Here is a 19550-nt window from a genome sequence, read left to right as displayed (position 1 = left end):
GGAGAATTTGACCAAACCTAGTCATGACGACTAATATACTTCCGGGTGTTCAGTGGATCTAAATGAAATAAATAAAATGAACAAAATGGCTGCCACGCTTTAGAGATTATTTTATTAGAATTTCAAGAACTTGACAAGTGTCTCAATATAAACAGTTTCCTTTTGTACAATCTTTGCATTTAAAAAATCTTCACCAAGAAAACAACCTTTGATGACAGAAAAACAAAGATTACATTTACCTTCAACTGAACTTGGATCATTAAAAAAGTGTAAGATGGAAAAACAATTAATTAAAATAAATATAATGAACATGAAACCTTTAAAAACAGCTTCAATCATCAACAACATCGATGGTGAGACATTTGATGACAGAAAAACAAAGATTAAATTTACCTTCAACTGAACTTGGAACATTCAAAAAGTGTAAGATGGATAAACAATTAAAATAAACTAGTAAATTATTGATAAAAATAACAGTAAACATTTCTAAAAACAGCTTCAATCATCAACAACATCGATGGTGAAAGAATGAAAATCAACATTTGACAGAAAAACTGAGCAGACATATTATATTTATATCTATTAAAAGTGAATAATGAATAAAAATGTAAATGAAAACTGAAACAAATAAATGGTTGATTAAATAATAAATATTCTGATCAGTAAACATTTAAAAAAAAAGATTAAATTGTCAACAATTGAATGATGAAGGAATGGAAATGTTATTAAGATCATCTTCACGACGAGTGGTTTTCTTCTTCCTCCACAAGCAGAAGACGATGATCAGAAGCAGGAACACTGCGGAGACACAAACGTCAGATCGTCCATCGAAGGGAAGCGACCGAGCGCGACTCACGCAGCACGATGACGCTGAACCCGGCGACAGTGATCCAATCTTCGAGCACGAGTGGATTCTGCTCCTGGCAGAGGCCGGCGCCGTCGCAGCTGCAAACCTTCACCGTCACCATGGCGACGCTCCACTGCATCGGGGTCCCGCCGTCGACGACCAGGACGGGGGTCAAGTAGGTGTCTCGCTCGAGGCGCTTGAACAGGGCCTGTCGGGTCAGGATCTGTGCCGTGTTGTCTGGGTTTGGCATGAGAAAGAGACTAATAATTAGGATAAAAAAGAAGAGATAATCAATTAGAAGAGAGAGAGAGAACTTTATAAGGAATGAATGTGTCCCTGTGTCTATTAGTGTTGCATCATGGGAGGAGAATTCGTGCACTCCATCAAATAAAAATGAACAAAAGATAATAAGCACAAAAAAAATGAGAAAGATTTGCACAAAAATATAAAATAATAATAAGCACAAAAAGACTAACTTTTAGCTTTAAAGACTAGAAAATAACGTTATCGTCAAACAGATGAACAGAAAACTGAAAAATAGAAAAACTAAAAATTCAAGTAAAATTGGAAAGATGGCCACGAAAAAACGGACAATAATTTGCACGAAAAACAGAAAAATAATTTGGACAAAAATTTAAACGAAGTACCACAAAAAAACTGCCACATAATCTTCCCCAAAAAGAAAAACAGAAAAGAAATTTGGAAAAAAATAAAATAATTTGAATAAAAAGCCCTAAAAAATCATTATCAAAACTGGAAAAATGTGCACGAAAAACAGAAAGATAATTTGCACAAAAATTGAAAAAATATTGGCACAAAAAAACGTATTATAACGGAAAATAGAGGTTTTTTTCTTATAAGTGAAAGAAATATGCTTCTGTCAGCAACACACGATATATTTATTATAAAAATAAATGTTAGTACCAACGCAACTAGAGGCCACACCTAAATCTGACCTCAATGTCAGTACCAACGCTACTAGAGGCCACACCTAAATCTGACCTCAATGTCAGTACCAACTCTACTAGAGGCCACACCTAAATCTGACCTCAATGTCAGTACCAACGCTACTAGAGGCCACACCTAAATCTGACCTCATGGGGGTCACCCAGACCCAGTTTGATATTCTTTATGACATCATTTTAGACTTAAATTCTGTAGATAATTCTAAGTCATTGAGTGTTTCCCACCTCCGTTGTCCTGCACAGTGAACGGGCTGGTCGCGGCGTCTTCAGGCCTCATGCTGAAGGAGAACTTCTGACCCTCCGGCGGGTCGTCGATGTCCACGGCCGAGACCGTCTGGACCAGCTTTGGGAGACACGAGCAGGAGTCAGGTCCAGTAGACGTAGAAGTTCAATAAACACTCATACCTGACCGGCAGCCTGGTACCCGTCACAGACGAAGGCCGGGTCGGCCACCAAGACGGGTGTGTTGTCGTTGACGTCCAGCACACGGATGTTGACGGCGACGCTGCTGCTGAGACCAGGTTCACCTGAACAGGTAGAAAGTCACGGTGATGTGAGGTTCAACAATGAAAGTGTTCTTGGGACTCTCTGACTGACCGGCTGCAGTGGCGACCACGGAGATGTTGTGCCAGGCCGACGCCTCTCTGTCCAAGCTTGTCGCCACCGTGACGGTCCCGGTGTCGTCGACGTCCAACATCCGGCCCACGTCCGTGATCGGATCGATGGAATATCTGATAGAATCCAGAGAGGAACCTCAGAAAAGACGTGTCTTCTAAACTCTCAGCAGCAGAGGGCGCCAAAACCACCCCGCAGACCAACGATAATAAAAGTTTGTTCATTTCTTTTTTCTTTTGTATTTATATTGCATTAAAATACATTTTTACAACCAATAAGGTGTTTATTACATTGGGATTATTAAATGCATGCAAGATGAAACTACATCGACTACAACCTAATTTGTTAAAAACATGATTTTTCACTATATTTTCTGTGTTTTTCCTATATCTCTGTTGACTATAACCACGCCCACTTTGGTGTGATTGGTCAAACATTAAGGTTTGTCACCGCTTGTCATAAATCCTGGAATTAATTAAGTAGCTAAGTAATTATTATGTCATAATGGGCTCCGCTCTCGTAACCTCTCGTTCGCTGAGATTTCAGACGGGGGAGACCTTTATAAAGTAATAAGAATGTCTCACTTGACGGGCCTCTCTGGCCTCGCACGGGAGTTCACGGTTCCGACCGTCGTGCCCACCCAGGCGTCCTCCATCACGTCCATGAGATACTGGGTCTTGTCAAAAAGGGGGGGCTGGTCTTCCTCGTCCACACTGATCTGCACGAGGGCCACGTCTCCGAAGCTCTCCAGGACGTAAGGAGGGGGATCCACGGTGTTCTGGACCTGGACCTGGATCTCGTACACCATCATGGTCTCGTGATTCAGAGGCTGCGGAGACAAGTGAGGTAAATATTAGGGGGTGTTGAGGTCACATCCGGGTCACAGAACATATCAGGTTCTCCTCACCTTGTTGACCACGATGACGCCCTCCTGGGTGTTCTTGTCCACGTGGATCCCAAACACGTCTCCGTCGTTTCCTCCCACGATGGAGAACTTCATCTCCGCATTCTCTCCCTCGTCCGGGTCGCTGGCTCTGATTCTGCCCACCGAGCCGCCGGGCCGGACGGACTCCTGGACCCTGAAGTGGTGAATATCTGAGGGGAATCGAACCGACAACTTTTAATCTCTGTTTCAAAATGTCTGACGCTCGTGGACTCACTCTGAGAGAAGCGAGGCGGGTTGTCGTTGACGTCGCTCAGACTGATGTGGACCACGGCGGTTCCGGTCAGTCCTGCCCTCCGTCCGATCGCGTCTGAGGCCAACAGAACCAACTGGTACTTGGCTCTGGTCTCTCGGTCCAGGTAGGCAGGAATGATGGCGGCAGTCCGGATCAAACCTGAACAAGCAGGAACATCGTGGACTTCAAACCTTCTCTTCAGCGATCAGAACCGTTCCTGGATCCAAACCAACCTGTCTTTGGATCCACGGAGAAATTAGGCTCTTCTTCTCTGATGCTGTAGATGATCTGAGCGTTAGCGCCCTCGTCTGCATCTGTAGCCACGACCTGGACCACCGGCGTACCTGACGGACACGAGTGTTAGAGGAGGTGGATCTTCAGAACCTCGTGGTTGATGATGGACTTCACGACTCACCCCATTTTGAATTCTCAGGGACGCTCGCCACATACGTCTTCTGGCTGAATGTCGGAGCGTGATCGTTCACGTCGACCAGTTTGACGGTGAACCGGGTCTCGGGCTCCACCACGAGACCCGTCCGTCTGTCCAGGACTGTGACCGCGAGGGAGTAGAAAGACTTTTGCTCGCGGTCCAGACGGCGTACGGTGGACAAGATGCCCGTGAGCTCGTCCAACACGAACAGGTCGTGGGCTCCCTCGCCAGAAAGAACATACTTCATGCTGTGGTCACCGGGGTCCTGGTCCAACTTGAGCTGAGAACACAAAATAGTTAGCACGAAAAAACACAATATTTAGCGTGAAAACACAAAAAGTTTGCACCAAAACACAAAATAGTTAACACGAAAAAACACATCATTAAGCGGAGCGTTATAGAAGGTCCTTCATCCCAACTGGTGTCAGGATATTTAACTCTCTACTTTAAATATCCTGATGCTAATCCGTAGTGTGTTTTTCCTCTTGTGTGTTTTATTTTATTTTTTATTTTTTTGTTTTTATTTTTATTTTATTTTATTCTATTGTATTTTGTTAATAGTGTTAAATTTCTAATTTTGTAAATAATTTGTATATTTTTAAGATCGTTTTTATTTTATTTTGTATTATCTCTTTTATTTTTATTTTTTTCCTTGCACTTAAAAAACAAACAGTAAGTATCCTTTGTCTTTATTTTTCTTTGATCTATGTTCTTTATCTTTAGACTTAGATTGTATCATCTTGTTCTTTCTCTTAATTTCTCTTTGTTCTTGTTATTATTTTATTTTCATGAATAATTGCTGTATTGCTGTGTCTAGTTGGAAAAAAAACAATAATCAATAATCAATAAAGATCTACCTAAAAACAATTAGCAAGAAAACCATAGAAATTATTAACACAAAAAACAAACACAAAATGGTGCTTCTGAAATATTTAAAAATAAATAGATAAAAATTTAAAAAACATTTATTTTGGGGGGGGGTTTAATTCTAAAAGTTTTTTTTTCTTCTCATTTCCTTGTTCATTAAATGATAATATTAATTGTTATATTAATATTATTATTTTGTATAAATAATGGTAATGTCATGGTGTAAGAAAAAAAAAAAATCTAAACTAATAAAACAAAAACTACATGAAAGATCTTCTTACCGAAGTGACAAATGTGCCACTTGGTTCTTCCTCCCGCAGTAAAAACGTTCTGATCCCTCTGGATCCGGATCCATCGTTCTGGACCATGTGTCCGCTCGGGGGCCTCGAGTCCGAGGAGAAAACCAGACCCAGCAGCAGGACCAGCAGGAACAAGTTCTTCATGCTGAGAAAACATTTTAAATGATTAGATCTGTTTCCTTCAGTTGTTCCTCAGAAGGTTCAATACTTACCTTGAAGAGAGACGAACATCATGTGATTCTGAACTGATCTGGACGCGAGAGAAGCTCCAGAGATGATCCTCAACTACGTCATGATTAAAGGAAGATCAAAGGCTAATGCAAGTGACGTCACAAAGACCTACCGCGTGCTTTGTGACGTTTATAAGATCGCGGTGTTCAAAATAAAAAAAACTCCAAAATCGGCGCACGGGCGCAGTGCGTGTTGTGCGCGCGCGTTGACACGTGTTGGCAGGAGCTTGCGCGCGCGCCAGAGAATAAAGCGCGTAAAGATTATACATTTTTTCGTAATTAAAACTTCAGACATAAATAAATACATGAATATACAATAAATCATAATAATAAATATATATAATTCCTATTTAAAAGTAATGATTGAATGAACAAATAATGAGATCAAATAACCAACAATCAATAATAATATATTTTATTTGTTGTAACCTTTACATTGATCCATTTTAAGAGAATACACATTAAAAACAAGAAATATTACAATAAAAATATAGAACCTTGATAAAGATTGAAACAATAAAAATGCAATTAAACTGTTTTACGGCTTAATGTTAAACGTCTGAAGTGTAGAACTGACAGTTTTACTGAATAGAAAATTATTTTTTAAAAAATGTTGGATTGATCTGCATAAAGTTGTTGTGTCTTGTTTCAATCTGTTCTGAAATATAGTTAGAGGAGAAAAAACATGAACTTCTTTAGTGTTTTGAGCATTTTATTAAATAAAATTAATCATCAGGACAACTTCAGTCAGTTACTTTATTTGGAAGTGTCGTCGCACACACACACACGCTCACACACACACACACACACACACACACACACACCCGTTTTAGAAGAATATACACACCTGTGCAGGTGTAAAGTAGTCGTGAACAGTGATATGCCTGAAGGTTTAAACCGAAGGAGATCACGACTCGAGGAGTAAACTGTCCTCGTTGTCACTGGCCGGCAGCATCAGCTGCTGCTCGTAGTACAAACTCTTTGCATAGTTGATCTCCTGAGAGATTTTGACGGCCAGAGACTCGTTCTTCACGTGGACCTGTGCAGGAGAAGCAGAGACGGCGTTTAAAAGCCTCAGCTTTGGAGTTCCATGCCAGGACCAGAACTGGTTCCAGCTGCACGTGGCTCAGGATCACTTCAGATATTCGACTTTTCAATGTAGACTTTATTTAATTCAATGATTAAAAAAAAAGGCCACAACAACGTCTTAATCGTTTAAAATAAACACTTCATTGTGATCGTTTTCAGATGCTTTTCTTGGGTGGAACTCACCATGGGCTTCTGGTGAGCAGGTCCAGGGATGGCCACCCCGCTGCTGGTGCTCTCAGCCTTCTTCGTCAGCTGCACGTAGACCTTCCCGTGATCCTTGGACACCAGGCAGTGGTAGAGGTCGTCATATTTGACCTCCAGGAAGATGGCGTCGCGGTCCACGGCGTCCCCGGGCTTCAGGAAGTAGACCACCTTGGAGGAGATGAGCACGCAGTAGCTGTCGATCATCTCCACGGCGATGAAGCTGGAAGAGGAAGACGGGGTTGAGCCGCGGCCGCAGGAACCGTGAGAACCCAGAGACTCACAACTCCGAGTGGATGTTGTCGGTGAGGTGGAACAGCTGCTCCTGACCCTCCGCTTGAGTGGCCGAGTATCGAGGCAGGAGACCCTGGTGACCGTTGCAGCAGCGCGGCTTCCTGACGCAGTGCATGCCTTGTCTGTGGATGACATCATCACTTCCTTCGTTTATCGGTCATATCTTTACCGGCTTAGTTAAAACACGGCTGCTTAAATTGGTTTAAAAATATTAGAAAACAAAATAGAAGTAGAAAAAGAAAATCTAGCAACATTTCTTTAACTTCTTATTTGTATTTATTTTCAGATAAACGTGTGGTTTTTCCTACTTTAGCCTAAATAAATAACATCAAATGTTTTTTTCTATTTGAAGCCCATATATCTTCATATGTCTGTGACTAGGGGTTTGTATTTTCATGGCCGGGTTAGCTTGCGTGCTAGTTAGCCGCTCGCTAAAAAGTGTTAGCATCAGTTATTTTGGGGTGAAACGTGACCTGTAACACAAACTTTAACAAACACACTCGAGACAAAAACTACTATGAAAACACAAAATAAATAGCAAGAGTACACAAATATTAAGCACAAAATGCAAAATAGTTGGCAAGAAAACCCAAATAGTAAGCCCGAAAAACGCAAAATAGTTCACACAAATGCAAAATAGTTAGCATGAAAACGCAAAATAGTTAGGATGAAAATATAAATAGTTGGCACGAAAACTAAAAATAGTTGGCACTAAAACACAAAATATTTATCGCGCAAACGCAAAATAGTTAGCACAAAAACATAAAATAGTTAGCACGAAAACGCTAAATAGTTAGCACAAAAACTAAAAATAGTTAGCACAAAAACATAAAATAGTTAGCACAAAAACATAAAATAGTTAGCACAAAAACTAAAAATAGTTAGCACAAAAACATAAAATAGTTAGCACAAAAACATAAAATAGTTAGCACAAAAACATAAAATAGTTAGCACGAAAACGCTTAAAAGTTAGCACAAAAACTAAAAATAGTTAGCACAAAAACTAAAAATAGTTAGCACAAAAACATAAAATAGTTAGCACGAAAACGCTAAATAGTTAGCACGAAAACGCTAAATAGTTGGCACGAAAACGCTAAATAGTTAGCACAAAAACATAAAATAGTTAGCACAAAAACATAAAATAGTTAGCACGAAAACGCTAAATAGTTAGCACAAAAACTAAAAATAGTTAGCACGGAAACACAAAAGAGTTAGCATAAAAACACAGAATAGTTAGCACGAAACACAAAATAGCTAGCATGAAAACGTTAAAATGCAGCTGCACCACAAAAACGTAAATGTCTCAGATGGTGAGACTTAACACAATTTAAATTGGATAATAAGTCATTTTACTGTCGTAGGAACAAATCGAGTGGATCTTGAAGACAAACGTGTCCTACCTGTGGTTGCTGAGGCTGACCATGTCCCGGACCGTCTGCGCCGTCTCAGAGGCGAAGTCCAGAGCTCCGGCCACTGGTTTAGTGACCGTCCCGACCAGGCCTTTCCCGAGGCCGGAGAAGAACCCGCTGACGCCGCCTTCCGTCTTCACCCCCTCCACCGTGGACGTGATGATGCTGGTCATTCCTCCGATGATTCCTGGAGAAAGGGAGAAGCACGAACGACCAGGAAAACAAGGTCAATATGAAAAAGCACATTTAATATTTGAAATTGTTTTTTTTTTTAATGCTACCATGAGCGAGTCCATGGATTCCAGCGACCAGATGCTCTCCACTGGTGGCGCCGTGGTACCTGATGTACTCCCTCTCATTCTGGTGCCGGTTGTCCATGGTCTTCCCGAGCCCGTCTGACAAGGTCCCGGCAAACTGGAATTTAAGAAAGACGACCAAGGATGAAGAACAAGTGTGAAGAGAAGGAATAAAATGACTTTAAAAGAAAACCTTCGCGGCCGAGTTGGACACGCCGTGGGTCACGTTACGGATGAGTCCGCCCACGTTCCCGTACTTGATGAGCTCAGAAACTCCTTCGGTGACGTCGTTGAGGAGGCCGATGGGGTTCCCCAGGAAGTCCACGGAGCCCAGGATCTGAGCTGCTTGACTGATCAGCTCCTGTAAATACAGCAAACACAAACAGAGAAGATGAGAAGATGTTGCTGTGAACATGTTCGTCTGTTTAATATGGAATCCACAGAGACACACACACACACAAACAACCACACATACACAGACAAACGTACAAAAAGACAAAAAAAACAACCCATAAACACACACACAGGAAAACACACAAAAGGCAAACACTCACACAAACAAACACAGAAAAACAAACACAGAGACAAACAGTAAAACATACAAACAGACAACCACACACACATAGAAACAACCACACACAAACAGACAAAAAACAACACGCACACATAGACAAACACACACACAAAAAGTTATACCCGCACAAACACACACACATACAAATGCACAAAAAACAACACGCACACATAGACAAACACACACAAAAAGTTATACCCGCACAAACACACATACAAATGCACAAAAACACAAAAGCACAAAAGAGAAACACACACAAAGATTTACACACAAAAAACACAAACACACAAAGAGAAACAAACACAAAGATATACACATAAAAGACAAAAAACCTGAACAAAGGCAAACACACAAAAAGACAAACACAAACAAAGATATACACACCAAAAGACAAAAACACACACACAAAGACAAGTAAACACAGACGAGGATCACCTGCTCTGATCTACATGAAACAAATAGTTATATTAAAGATGAAACTGTGTGTCTCAACGTGTTTACACCACGATGTAAGTAAGTAAGTAAGTAATTTTTATTTGTATAGCGCTTTTCATGCATGAGGACACACACCTCCCTGAAGTGCTTGAGGATGTCACTGATGATGATCTCCTGCGTCTCGTACGGGTGGACTCTGGTGTACGGGTACATGTTGACCACGGCGTCTTCAAAGCGGACCAGAGGGAATCCCAGCGTTCCCTTCAGAGCCTCCAGAGAAACACACAGACGGTGAAGGTTTGAATCCCACGCGTCATAGTCGTGAGGACGTTAGCGTTACCTTCAGATCTGCGGGCAGTTTGTGTGAGGTGAAGACACTGAGCTTCACCTGAGGAAGGCTGATCTTCAGGTTCTCAAAGTAGTAACGCTTGGGCGGCTCCTCGCTCTCGCTCGGCCTCTCGTGGAAGTTCTCGTCCAGCTTCTCCAGCTCTGGAAGCAACGCGTGGATGTTGAAGCAAATGAAATCAAACTTGTGAACGTCGTATCTTCAGCTCACCTGCTTCGGTTTCTCCGTATCCGAAGAACGTGAGGAGCTTCAGCAGCAGCTTCTCCTCGATGATGACGGTGTAGCGCTGAGCGGTCACCATCAGGTGCTGCAGCGACCAATCAGAGTCGTCGGTGATGTCACAAGTAGGAAGTAGATCAGTGTCACCAGAATATTGAAGGTTGTGTTAATGTTCATTATTTTAAGAATTTTATTGTTGTTTTTGGAATAATTGAATTCAATCATTTCTTTATTGAACGGTTGAATTTATTTGTTTTAATAATTTGATTTAAAATAATGTTTTTTTAAAGTAAAACAAAAATAAATAAAACATTTGAATTCAATTAAAAATAGTTATAATAAAATCCACCTTTAAATATAAAAAATATTATTTAATAAAAGTAAAAATTTAAATATACAAATTATTTATAAAAAAAGGAAAAATTTAAATATACAAGTTATTTATTTAAAATAAATTCAGAATTTAAATATACAAATTATTTAATAAAAAAAAGGCAACATTTACATATAAAAAATATTTAATTAGAAAAATGTCAACATTTAAATATACACATTTAAAAAAAGATCAAACTTTAAATATAGCAAACTTTGAATGAAATTATTCAATAAGGAATGTCAAACTTTTCATCATTTTATTACAGTATTTAATTTAAAAAACGTCAACCTTTCAAAATAAAAATAATTAAATTAAATTACTAAACAAAACCAAAAAAAAATCCTTTAAAATAAACAAATTATTTAATTATTTCCCCCCAAAACACACTCAAACCTCAAAATAGAAATTATGGAATTAAATTATTCAATAAAATCTAATTAAATCTTTCAATACAGAAATGATTGAATTATTAAAAACAACATTTAAATAAAAAAACATTTTCAACATCCAATAGTCACTGATGTACGAGAGAAGCATGGGTCGCTCACCTTGAACAGGTCGGTGAGCATGAGGCTGCTGGGAACTTTGAGGTAGTTGACCTGCAGGGCGGGGCCGGACTCGCTGCTCTCGCCGTTGCAGCTCGGGGTCACGCACAGCATGATGGGCTGGGTGGTGCCGAGCAGCTGGTTGTCCACCTGAGCCCACGTGCCACGTGATTGTTTAACGACTGGTTTGTTTAAAAAAAATAATAATAATAAACATCTCACCTGGATGTGTTGAATGCTGAGCTCCAGCAGCTCGTTGGCTGCCGTCCTGGTGAAGTGGATGTTTATACCGGCCAGTGACGTGAACACCAGCTCCTCGGGAACCTTGTTGACCAGAGACAAACCCACGCCGTCCTCCAGGTTCACCAGCACCTGCCGGGGATCAGTACACGAGTCAGAAAACTTCTTGAAGGAGTCAGTAGATCATCAAAGAGATCGTTCCAAAGCTTAGGAGCAACAGTCTGGAAGGATTTCTCTCCTCTGGTCCGGAACCGAGTTCAGGAACCATCAGTAGATTCTGATCCACAGACCTCAGAGCCCGAGCTGGGGTGTAAGTCTGGATCAGATCACTGATGGAATGTCTGACTATGAATAATTCTGAAAGTAAGAACCAGAATTTTAAAATGATCCTGAAATAAACTGGCAGCCAGTGAAGAGTTTTAAGGATCGGGGGAAATGTGAGTTCTTCTACTAGAGCGGCTCAGAATTCTGGCAGCAGAGTTTAGTATTAACCTCAGGCGAGACAGATCCTTCTTGTTCAGACACTAAAATAAACTGTTACAATAGTCCAGACAAGGAGATAAATTCAATAGTTGATAGATTGATAGGTTGAATTGTTTGTTTTTTTAAATTAATTTCATAAACATATACAATATATATATATATATAATTTTAAACACAAGAGTTTGATATTCCAATATTTTTTCTTTTTCTACATTTTTTTCTCCAAATAAACAAAAAGAGTTTATCGGAGCAGAATATCACATATTTGATCGAGAAGCTTGTTATCAACATTTTATATTGAACTGAACAGACTTTGAATTAAACATTTTTTCATTTAGAAATTTTATTTTTTGAATTGTTGAAAGTAGTTTATCAAACCATTTGTTTTTAATCATTTTGAAACTATTTAATTCAAATATTCAATTATCAACATAAACGTTATTAAATGGTTAAAAACAATGATAATGTTAATTTCAACATTCTGATGATTGACACAACCACGCGTGAGATAGTTTCACCTCCAGCTCTCGTTCCATCTTCTTCACGTCTTCTTTGCTCTTGTCCTGCTCGGCTGAGGGCGAGGTCGGCGTGACCCTCCTGTGGTTGAAGTCACTGATCTATAAAAGATAAAAAATCAGCAAAGATCTCGGGTTTGATATTCACTCAGTTCTCCGGACCTGTAGGACGCGTGTGGGACCATCGGGTAGAACCTGCACGGACAGCACACCAGATCCCGGTCTCATCTTGAGGTTGATGAACTGCTGCTCGGGAACAGCGTCCAGTAGACCAGAATCGGGTCCCAGCACCACCTGGGCGCCGTCGTACAGACCCGACACGCCCGTCTTCACCTGAACCACGAGGCGGGGGAGACCGCAGGTGAGCATGCCCGAGCTGAAGTACCAGGTTTGAGTGGTGCTGCGGCGCGGGTCGGGCCTTCGCAGCATCAGTGGCTCATAACTGAGAGGAAGAAAGAGTTTCAGTTTCAAAGATAAGGAGTTTAAGATCAGCTATAAAAAAAAAGGAACACTGACCAGTTGTCGGTGACCGCGGCGAGTCCGGCGATGTCCAGCACCAGAGAAGACTCCAGGGGGCGCGGCTGAGCCGGCTTGCTCTGTGGCGGAGACGAACCCTCGTGGCACAGCATGCCGGAGCCCGTCATCCTCCACAGCTGGGAACGTTTTCCAGGTTCCTACAGACAGACAATCATATATTAAAAATAAATAGATAACAACTTAACAAACATTTGAAAATGATTATAATTGTGCCAAGAATGAGGCTTTTTTAATGTATTCAACAAATCCTATACTAGGCTTTTTATCATTAGTTAGCAAAGAACCTCCCTGACGTCTGAAAGGTTAACAATATTGTCTGTTTAACACCTTAAAAATGAAGATTGTGAGATAATTCTCCAGGTTCCTACAAACAGAGCAAGTTTTTTTTGCTGTGCCACATAAACTTTCCTTACAGGTTCACTCAGCAAAACATTTAAAAATGACCATCATCCGTAAGTAAGTAAGTAAGTAAGTAAGTCATTTGTATTTGTATAGCGCTTTTCTAGACCAGGGTCATAAAGCGCTTAAACAATCAAAACAATATTCAATAAAAATATATACTTTAAAAGTCAAGATAACACTGAGAACAACACAGGAGTTCCAGAAAAACAAGGAAAAGCCTGAACAAATAAAAACGTCTTAAGATGTTTCTTGAAAGAGTCAGTAGACTCTAAAATACATCTCAAATGACCCTCTTTATTGATTAAAAATGTATTATATACAATTTATCTTTGCATAGCAACTAACTCTCTTAATGTCTTTCAAATAAAACCCTATTAAAATTAAGATTTTTGGATTTTTAGTTTTAGTTTTCTTCTAAAGAATGTTTCATTAAACAATTTAAATGGAATCTTGAACCACTTTAACATTTAAAGTAAGTAAGTAAGTAAGTAATTTTTATTTGTATAGCGCTTTTCCAGACCAGGGTCACAAAGCGCTTAAACAATCAAAACAATACTCAATAAAGTATATACTTTAAAGATCAAGATAAAACTGATAACACAACAGGAGTTCCAGAAAATCAAGGAAAATCCTGAACAAATAAAAACGTCTTAAGATGTTAAGGTGCAAGTATTTTCAATATATCAAAAAGTTTAGCAGGTTTTATTGATTGTTCTATTGTTTTTCTTAAAAAAAAACAACAAATAAATTGCTTCATCTTTACAGAAATCCGAAAATACAACCTTCTTTTTGAGGATGACGCGCTGAGTCGCGGAGTCCACGTCCAGGACCAGCTCGGCGAAAGTCACCGGACGCACCTTCTTCCCCGGCGGCCTCTTCTCTGCGCTCCTGCATCAACACGGAGTTTTAATTGTGGCTCGAGGCGACCGCGACAAACGGTTCCCTCACTGTGAGAAGGTGTAAGTGGCCGCGATGTAGATGAAATTCTCGTAGTAGAGCTTGTTGTATTCCCGGAAGAAGTTCATGTCGGCCGTGACCTCGGAGGAGCCGGCGCCCTTCACGATCATGCTGAGGTACGGCGGCAGCGTGGGCTCGTCGCAGGCGTAATCCAGGGAGCATCCGGACTTCACGTCGGTGTGAAGCCGCATGTCGGCCACGCCGTGCTGCCAGAACTGCACCGGCACCTGAAGAAGAACCACGGACAGTCGACCTTCAATGTCTGACCTCACTCAGTCACGTACGTTTCCCATTTTCCCTCTTTTTTAAGTTTAAAAAAACATTTTTATCCCCATTAGCAGATGAAAATGGAAGAAATAATGAAGACAACTTGATTATTTAATTTAAATGAATATAAAAAAGGAAGAAAACGGTTGTTTAACATAGTAAAAACATTCAATAATTCTAGAAAAGGAGTAAATCGTTCCACCGATTCCAACAGAAACACAGATTTAATCATACTTTTCCTTCTTTGAATTCTCACAGTACCTCAGAAATGTTGTTGATGCGGAACGGCGGAGGAAGGTGGCTGGAGTCGGTGAAGGTGATTTGGTAAGTGGCTCCTTTCAACGTGATCTCTGTGCGCAGGAAGAAACAGTTCCCCAGCGTGTCTCTGTCAAAAAAAGAGGTGAAGCTTTAGAATCTAAAGCTTTTATCATGCTCAAAATCCTCTTTAAAGTTCAACTAATGTCTTAAATTAAGTGTATGTTAACAAGATCTTAGACTCTTTTGTATCATCATGTTTATAGTTAAACAAATCAACATGAATCTTTGAGTCTAACGAGCAACGTAAAAAAAGACTTGGCGGGCTGCGAGTTCCGGCTGTGAGACGCACCTCATGTTGACGTGGAAAGATCTGGGCTTGTTGACCTCGAATCCTCCCGACCACGTGCAGTCGGGCGTGTCCATCAAGCGCACGCACAGCAGCTGGTCGTAGTCGTTGCGCGGCCAGTGGAAGACGACGCTGGAGCCCGGCAGCGTGGAGATGTAACCCTCGGGGTTCGCCGTGCCCTGGACGAATAGAGGTTCGTTTCTACTCCAAACACACACCTTGTCTTCTCACCTGTCCTCTGGCGAACTCCCGCTGCGCGAAGGCGAGCTTGTGCGAGGAGCGGTTGTCCAACAGGTAACGTGGAGAGAAGGTGACGATGTGACTGTCCCGGTATCTGCCCTTCCCTTTCCTCACACTGATCCCTGAGGAATCATCACATCGTTACAAACCAACATCGAAATCCCTATAATCCTCAACTTGCCGATGTTGTAGATGAGGCCGGGTCTGTTGCCGTGCTGGATGACCTTCACCGCCCGAACCCCGCTGCCGCCGTCCAGGGAGAAGCCCTGGCACCAGCCCGGCACGCCGTCCGGGTGGATCCCTTTCCCGATCCGCATCGTGCACCTTCATGCGAAACATTTTAAGAAAAAGCTGAAGATGGAGCTCAAGATGCGGGCGCATGCTTACATAGCAGGCTGCTCTTTATCAGCGTAGCAGAACAGCAATGGGCTGAGGCTTCGGGCGAACTCGTGCTCCTCAAACTGACCGGCCGCGTCTGCTTTTCCATTGTCTTGGCGGAAAATTAAAGGCAGTCCTAAAAAAAAGGAAGAAAAACTCTTAAATGATAATAAAATGATGTGAGGAGCAGCATGCAGCTGAGGCAGAACTGCAAGGCCAGTAATGACTAGTTGAGAGCAAGGTATGATGGGAAAAAGGCCAGCTGGAGATCAGCAAACACTAGATGTGGAGGTTTTGAGTGATAAAAAGCATAAATGCAAACCATACACGTTGTTCTACAAACTTTTGTGTCCATGTGACTGTAAAGTGATGAACTGATCAATCGACTCTAACATAGCTATTGGCTAAAAATTGCTAGCTTTTAAATTAGTTATTGGATAGAAGTACTAGCTTTTCATTATCTATTAGTTTAAAGTACTAGCTTTTAAATTAGTTATTGGATAGAAGTACTAGCTTTTCATTATCTATTAGTTTAAAGTACTAGCTTTTAAATTAGTTATTGGATAGAAGTACTAGCTTTTCATTATCTATTAGTTTAAAGTACTAGCTTTTAAATTAGTTATTGGATAGAAGTACTAGCTTTTCATTATCTATTAGTTTAAAGTACTAGCTTTTAAATTAGTTATTGGATAGAAGTACTAGCTTTTCATTATCTATTAGTTTAAAGTACTAGCTTTTAAATTAGTTATTGGATTGAAGTACTAGCTTTTCATTATCTATTAGTTTAAAGTGCTAGCTTTTAAATTAGTTATTGGATAGAAGTACTAGCTTTTCATTATCTATTAGTTTAAAGTACTAGCTTTTAAATTAGTTATTGGATAGAAGTACTAGCTTTTCATTATCTATTAGTTTAAAGTGCTAGCTTTTAAATTAGTTATTGGATAGAAGTACTAGCTTTTCATTATCTATTAGTTTAAAGTACTAGCTTTTAAATTAGTTATTGGATTGAAGTACTAGCTTTTCATTATCTATTAGTTTAAAGTACTAGCTTTTAAATTAGTTATTGGATTGAAGTACTAGCTTTTCATTATCTATTAGTTTAAAGTACTAGCTTTTCAATTAGTTATTGGATTGAAGTACTAGCTTTTCATTATCTATTAGTTTAAAGTACTAGCTTTTAAATTAGTTATTGCATAGAAGTACTAGCTTTTCATTATCTATTAGTTTAAAGTACTAGCTTTTAAATTAGTTATTGGATTGAAGTACTAGCTTTTCATTATCTATTAGTTTAAAGTACTAGCTTTTAAATTAGTTATTGGATTGAAGTACTAGCTTTTCATTATCTATTAGTTTAAAGTACTAGCTTTTAAATTAGTTATTGGATTGAAGTACTAGCTTTTCATTATCTATTAGTTTAAAGTACTAGCTTTTAAATTAGTTATTGGATAGAAGTACTAGCTTTTCATTATCTATTAGTTTAAAGTACTAGCTTTTAAATTAGTTATTGGATAGAAGTACAAGCTTTTCATTATCTATTAGTTTAAAGTACTAGCTTTTAAATTAGTTATTGGATAGAAATACTAGCTTTTCATTATCTATTAGTTTAAAGTACTAGCTTTTAAATTAGTTATTGGATTGAAGTACTAGCTTTTCATTATCTATTAGTTTAAAGTACTAGCTTTTAAATTAGTTATTGGATAGAAGTACTAGCTTTTCATTATCTATTAGTTTAAAGTACTAGCTTTTAAATTAGTTATTGGATTGAAGTACTAGCTTTTCATTATCTATTAGTTTAAAGTACTAGCTTTTAAATTAGTTATTGGATTGAAGTACTAGCTTTTCATTATCTATTAGTCTAAAGTACTAGCTTTTAAATTAGTTATTGGATTGAAGTACTAGCTTTTCATTATCTATTAGTTTAAAGTACTAGCTTTTAAATTAGTTATTGGATTGAAGTACTAGCTTTTCATTATCTATTAGTTTAAAGTACTAGCTTTTAAATTAGTTATTGGATAGAAGTACTAGCTTTTCATTATCTATTAGTTTAAAGTACTAGCTTTTAAATGAGTTATTGGATTGAAGTACTAGCTTTTCATTATCTATTAGTTTAAAGTACTAGCTTTTAAATTAGTTATTGGATAGAAGTACTAGCTTTTCATTATCTATTAGTTTAAAGTACTAGCTTTTAAATTAGTTATTGGATAGAAGTACTAGCTTTTCATTATCTATTAGTTTAAAGTACTAGCTTTTAAATTAGTTATTGGATAGAAGTACTAGCTTTTCATTATCTATTAGTTTAAAGTACTAGCTTTTAAATTAGTTATTGGATTGAAGTACTAGCTTTTCATTATCTATTAGTTTAAAGTACTAGCTTTTAAATTAGTTATTGGATAGAAGTACTAGCTTTTCATTATCTATTAGTTTAAAGTGCTAGCTTTTAAATTAGTTATTGGATAGAAGTACTAGCTTTTCATTATCTATTAGTTTAAAGTACTAGCTTTTAAATTAGTTATTGGATTGAAGTACTAGCTTTTCATTATCTATTAGTTTAAAGTACTAGCTTTTAAATTAGTTATTGGATTGAAGTACTAGCTTTTCATTATCTATTAGTTTAAAGTACTAGCTTTTCAATTAGTTATTGGATTGAAGTACTAGCTTTTCATTATCTATTAGTTTAAAGTACTAGCTTTTAAATTAGTTATTGCATAGAAGTACTAGCTTTTCATTATCTATTAGTTTAAAGTACTAGCTTTTAAATTAGTTATTGGATTGAAGTACTAGCTTTTCATTATCTATTAGTTTAAAGTACTAGCTTTTAAATTAGTTATTGGATTGAAGTACTAGCTTTTCATTATCTATTAGTTTAAAGTACTAGCTTTTAAATTAGTTATTGGATAGAAGTACTAGCTTTTCATTATCTATTAGTTTAAAGTACTAGCTTTTAAATTAGTTATTGGATTGAAGTACTAGCTTTTCATTATCTATTAGTTTAAAGTGCTAGCTTTTAAATTAGTTATTGGATAGAAGTACTAGCTTTTCATTATCTATTAGTTTAAAGTACTAGCTTTTAAATTAGTTATTGGATTGAAGTACTAGCTTTTCATTATCTATTAGTTTAAAGTACTAGCTTTTAAATTAGTTATTGGATTGAAGTACTAGCTTTTCATTATCTATTAGTTTAAAGTACTAGCTTTTAAATTAGTTATTGGATTGAAGTACTAGCTTTTCATTATCTATTAGTTTAAAGTACTAGCTTTTAAATTAGTTATTGGATTGAAGTACTAGCTTTTCATTATCTATTAGTTTAAAGTACTAGCTTTTAAATTAGTTATTGGATTGAAGTACTAGCTTTTCATTATCTATTAGTTTAAAGTGCTAGCTTTTAAATTAGTTATTGGATTGAAGTACTAGCTTTTCATTATCTATTAGTTTAAAGTACTAGCTTTTAAATTAGTTATTGGATTGAAGTACTAGCTTTTCATTATCTATTAGTTTAAAGTACTAGCTTTTAAATTAGTTATTGGATTGAAGTACTAGCTTTTCATTATCTATTAGTTTAAAGTACTAGCTTTTAAATTAGTTATTGGATAGAAGTACTAGCTTTTCATTATCTATTAGTTTAAAGTACTAGCTTTTAAATTAGTTATTGGATTGAAGTACTAGCTTTTCATTATCTATTAGTTTAAAGTACTAGCTTTTCAATTAGTTATTG

At 38.2% G+C, this 19550-nt stretch overlaps 2 protein-coding genes across 2 annotated transcripts in view; both read right to left on the bottom strand.

Annotated features, from left to right (window-relative positions):
* Positions 1-93: 93 nt before the first annotated feature.
* Positions 94-5456, bottom strand: LOC148059168 (cadherin-10-like). The gene is made up of 12 exons (XM_087781141.1): positions 5414-5456; positions 5184-5346; positions 4021-4315; positions 3839-3949; positions 3588-3764; positions 3335-3522; positions 3012-3256; positions 2410-2543; positions 2218-2339; positions 2038-2155; positions 857-1084; positions 94-798 (listed from the first exon to the last, which is right to left on the bottom strand). The coding sequence occupies exons 2-12, from the start codon at positions 5343-5345 to the stop codon at positions 692-694; spliced, it is 1887 nt and encodes a 628-aa protein (XP_087637267.1). The 5' UTR covers position 5346; positions 5414-5456; the 3' UTR covers positions 94-691.
* A 695-nt stretch (positions 5457-6151) lies between these two features.
* Positions 6152-19550, bottom strand: part of vps13d (vacuolar protein sorting 13 homolog D) — a 38383-nt gene continuing 24984 nt past the window's right edge. The window contains exons 47-67 of the mRNA XM_087781173.1: positions 15848-15974; positions 15642-15784; positions 15452-15582; positions 15224-15399; positions 14878-15001; positions 14341-14576; positions 14175-14280; positions 12970-13127; positions 12616-12895; positions 12457-12555; positions 11438-11587; positions 11219-11365; positions 10286-10382; positions 10070-10218; positions 9865-9999; positions 8914-9081; positions 8706-8838; positions 8416-8611; positions 7006-7137; positions 6704-6944; positions 6152-6470 (exon numbers count right to left, since the gene is read on the bottom strand). Coding sequence (XP_087637299.1) covers positions 6339-6470; positions 6704-6944; positions 7006-7137; positions 8416-8611; positions 8706-8838; positions 8914-9081; positions 9865-9999; positions 10070-10218; positions 10286-10382; positions 11219-11365; positions 11438-11587; positions 12457-12555; positions 12616-12895; positions 12970-13127; positions 14175-14280; positions 14341-14576; positions 14878-15001; positions 15224-15399; positions 15452-15582; positions 15642-15784; positions 15848-15974 — 3260 coding nt within the window. The 3' untranslated portion in view covers positions 6152-6338. The remainder of the gene's footprint in view (positions 6471-6703; positions 6945-7005; positions 7138-8415; positions 8612-8705; positions 8839-8913; positions 9082-9864; positions 10000-10069; positions 10219-10285; positions 10383-11218; positions 11366-11437; positions 11588-12456; positions 12556-12615; positions 12896-12969; positions 13128-14174; positions 14281-14340; positions 14577-14877; positions 15002-15223; positions 15400-15451; positions 15583-15641; positions 15785-15847; positions 15975-19550) is intronic.

The sequence above is a fragment of the Callionymus lyra genome, chromosome 19, assembly GCF_982586985.1.
Source record: "Callionymus lyra chromosome 19, fCalLyr1.hap1.1, whole genome shotgun sequence".
Classification (NCBI taxonomy): Eukaryota; Metazoa; Chordata; class Actinopteri; order Syngnathiformes; family Callionymidae; genus Callionymus; species Callionymus lyra.
Note: the sequence above shows the minus strand (reverse complement) of the source record. Positions and strands in the feature narration are given on the sequence as shown.

Bases quoted from the DNA above. Each gene is read 5' to 3' on its own strand.
- LOC148059168 (XM_087781141.1), bottom strand. From the start codon at position 5,345: ATGAAGAACTTGTTCCTGCTGGTCCTGCTGCTGGGTCTGGTTTTCTCC. The intron at 2,544-3,011 runs GTGAGACATTCT...GGATTCTATCAG, and splicing joins AGGCCAGAGAGGCCCGTCAA to ATATTCCATCGATCCGATCA. The intron at 2,156-2,217 runs GTATGAGTGTTT...TGTCTCCCAAAG, and splicing joins GGTACCAGGCTGCCGGTCAG to CTGGTCCAGACGGTCTCGGC.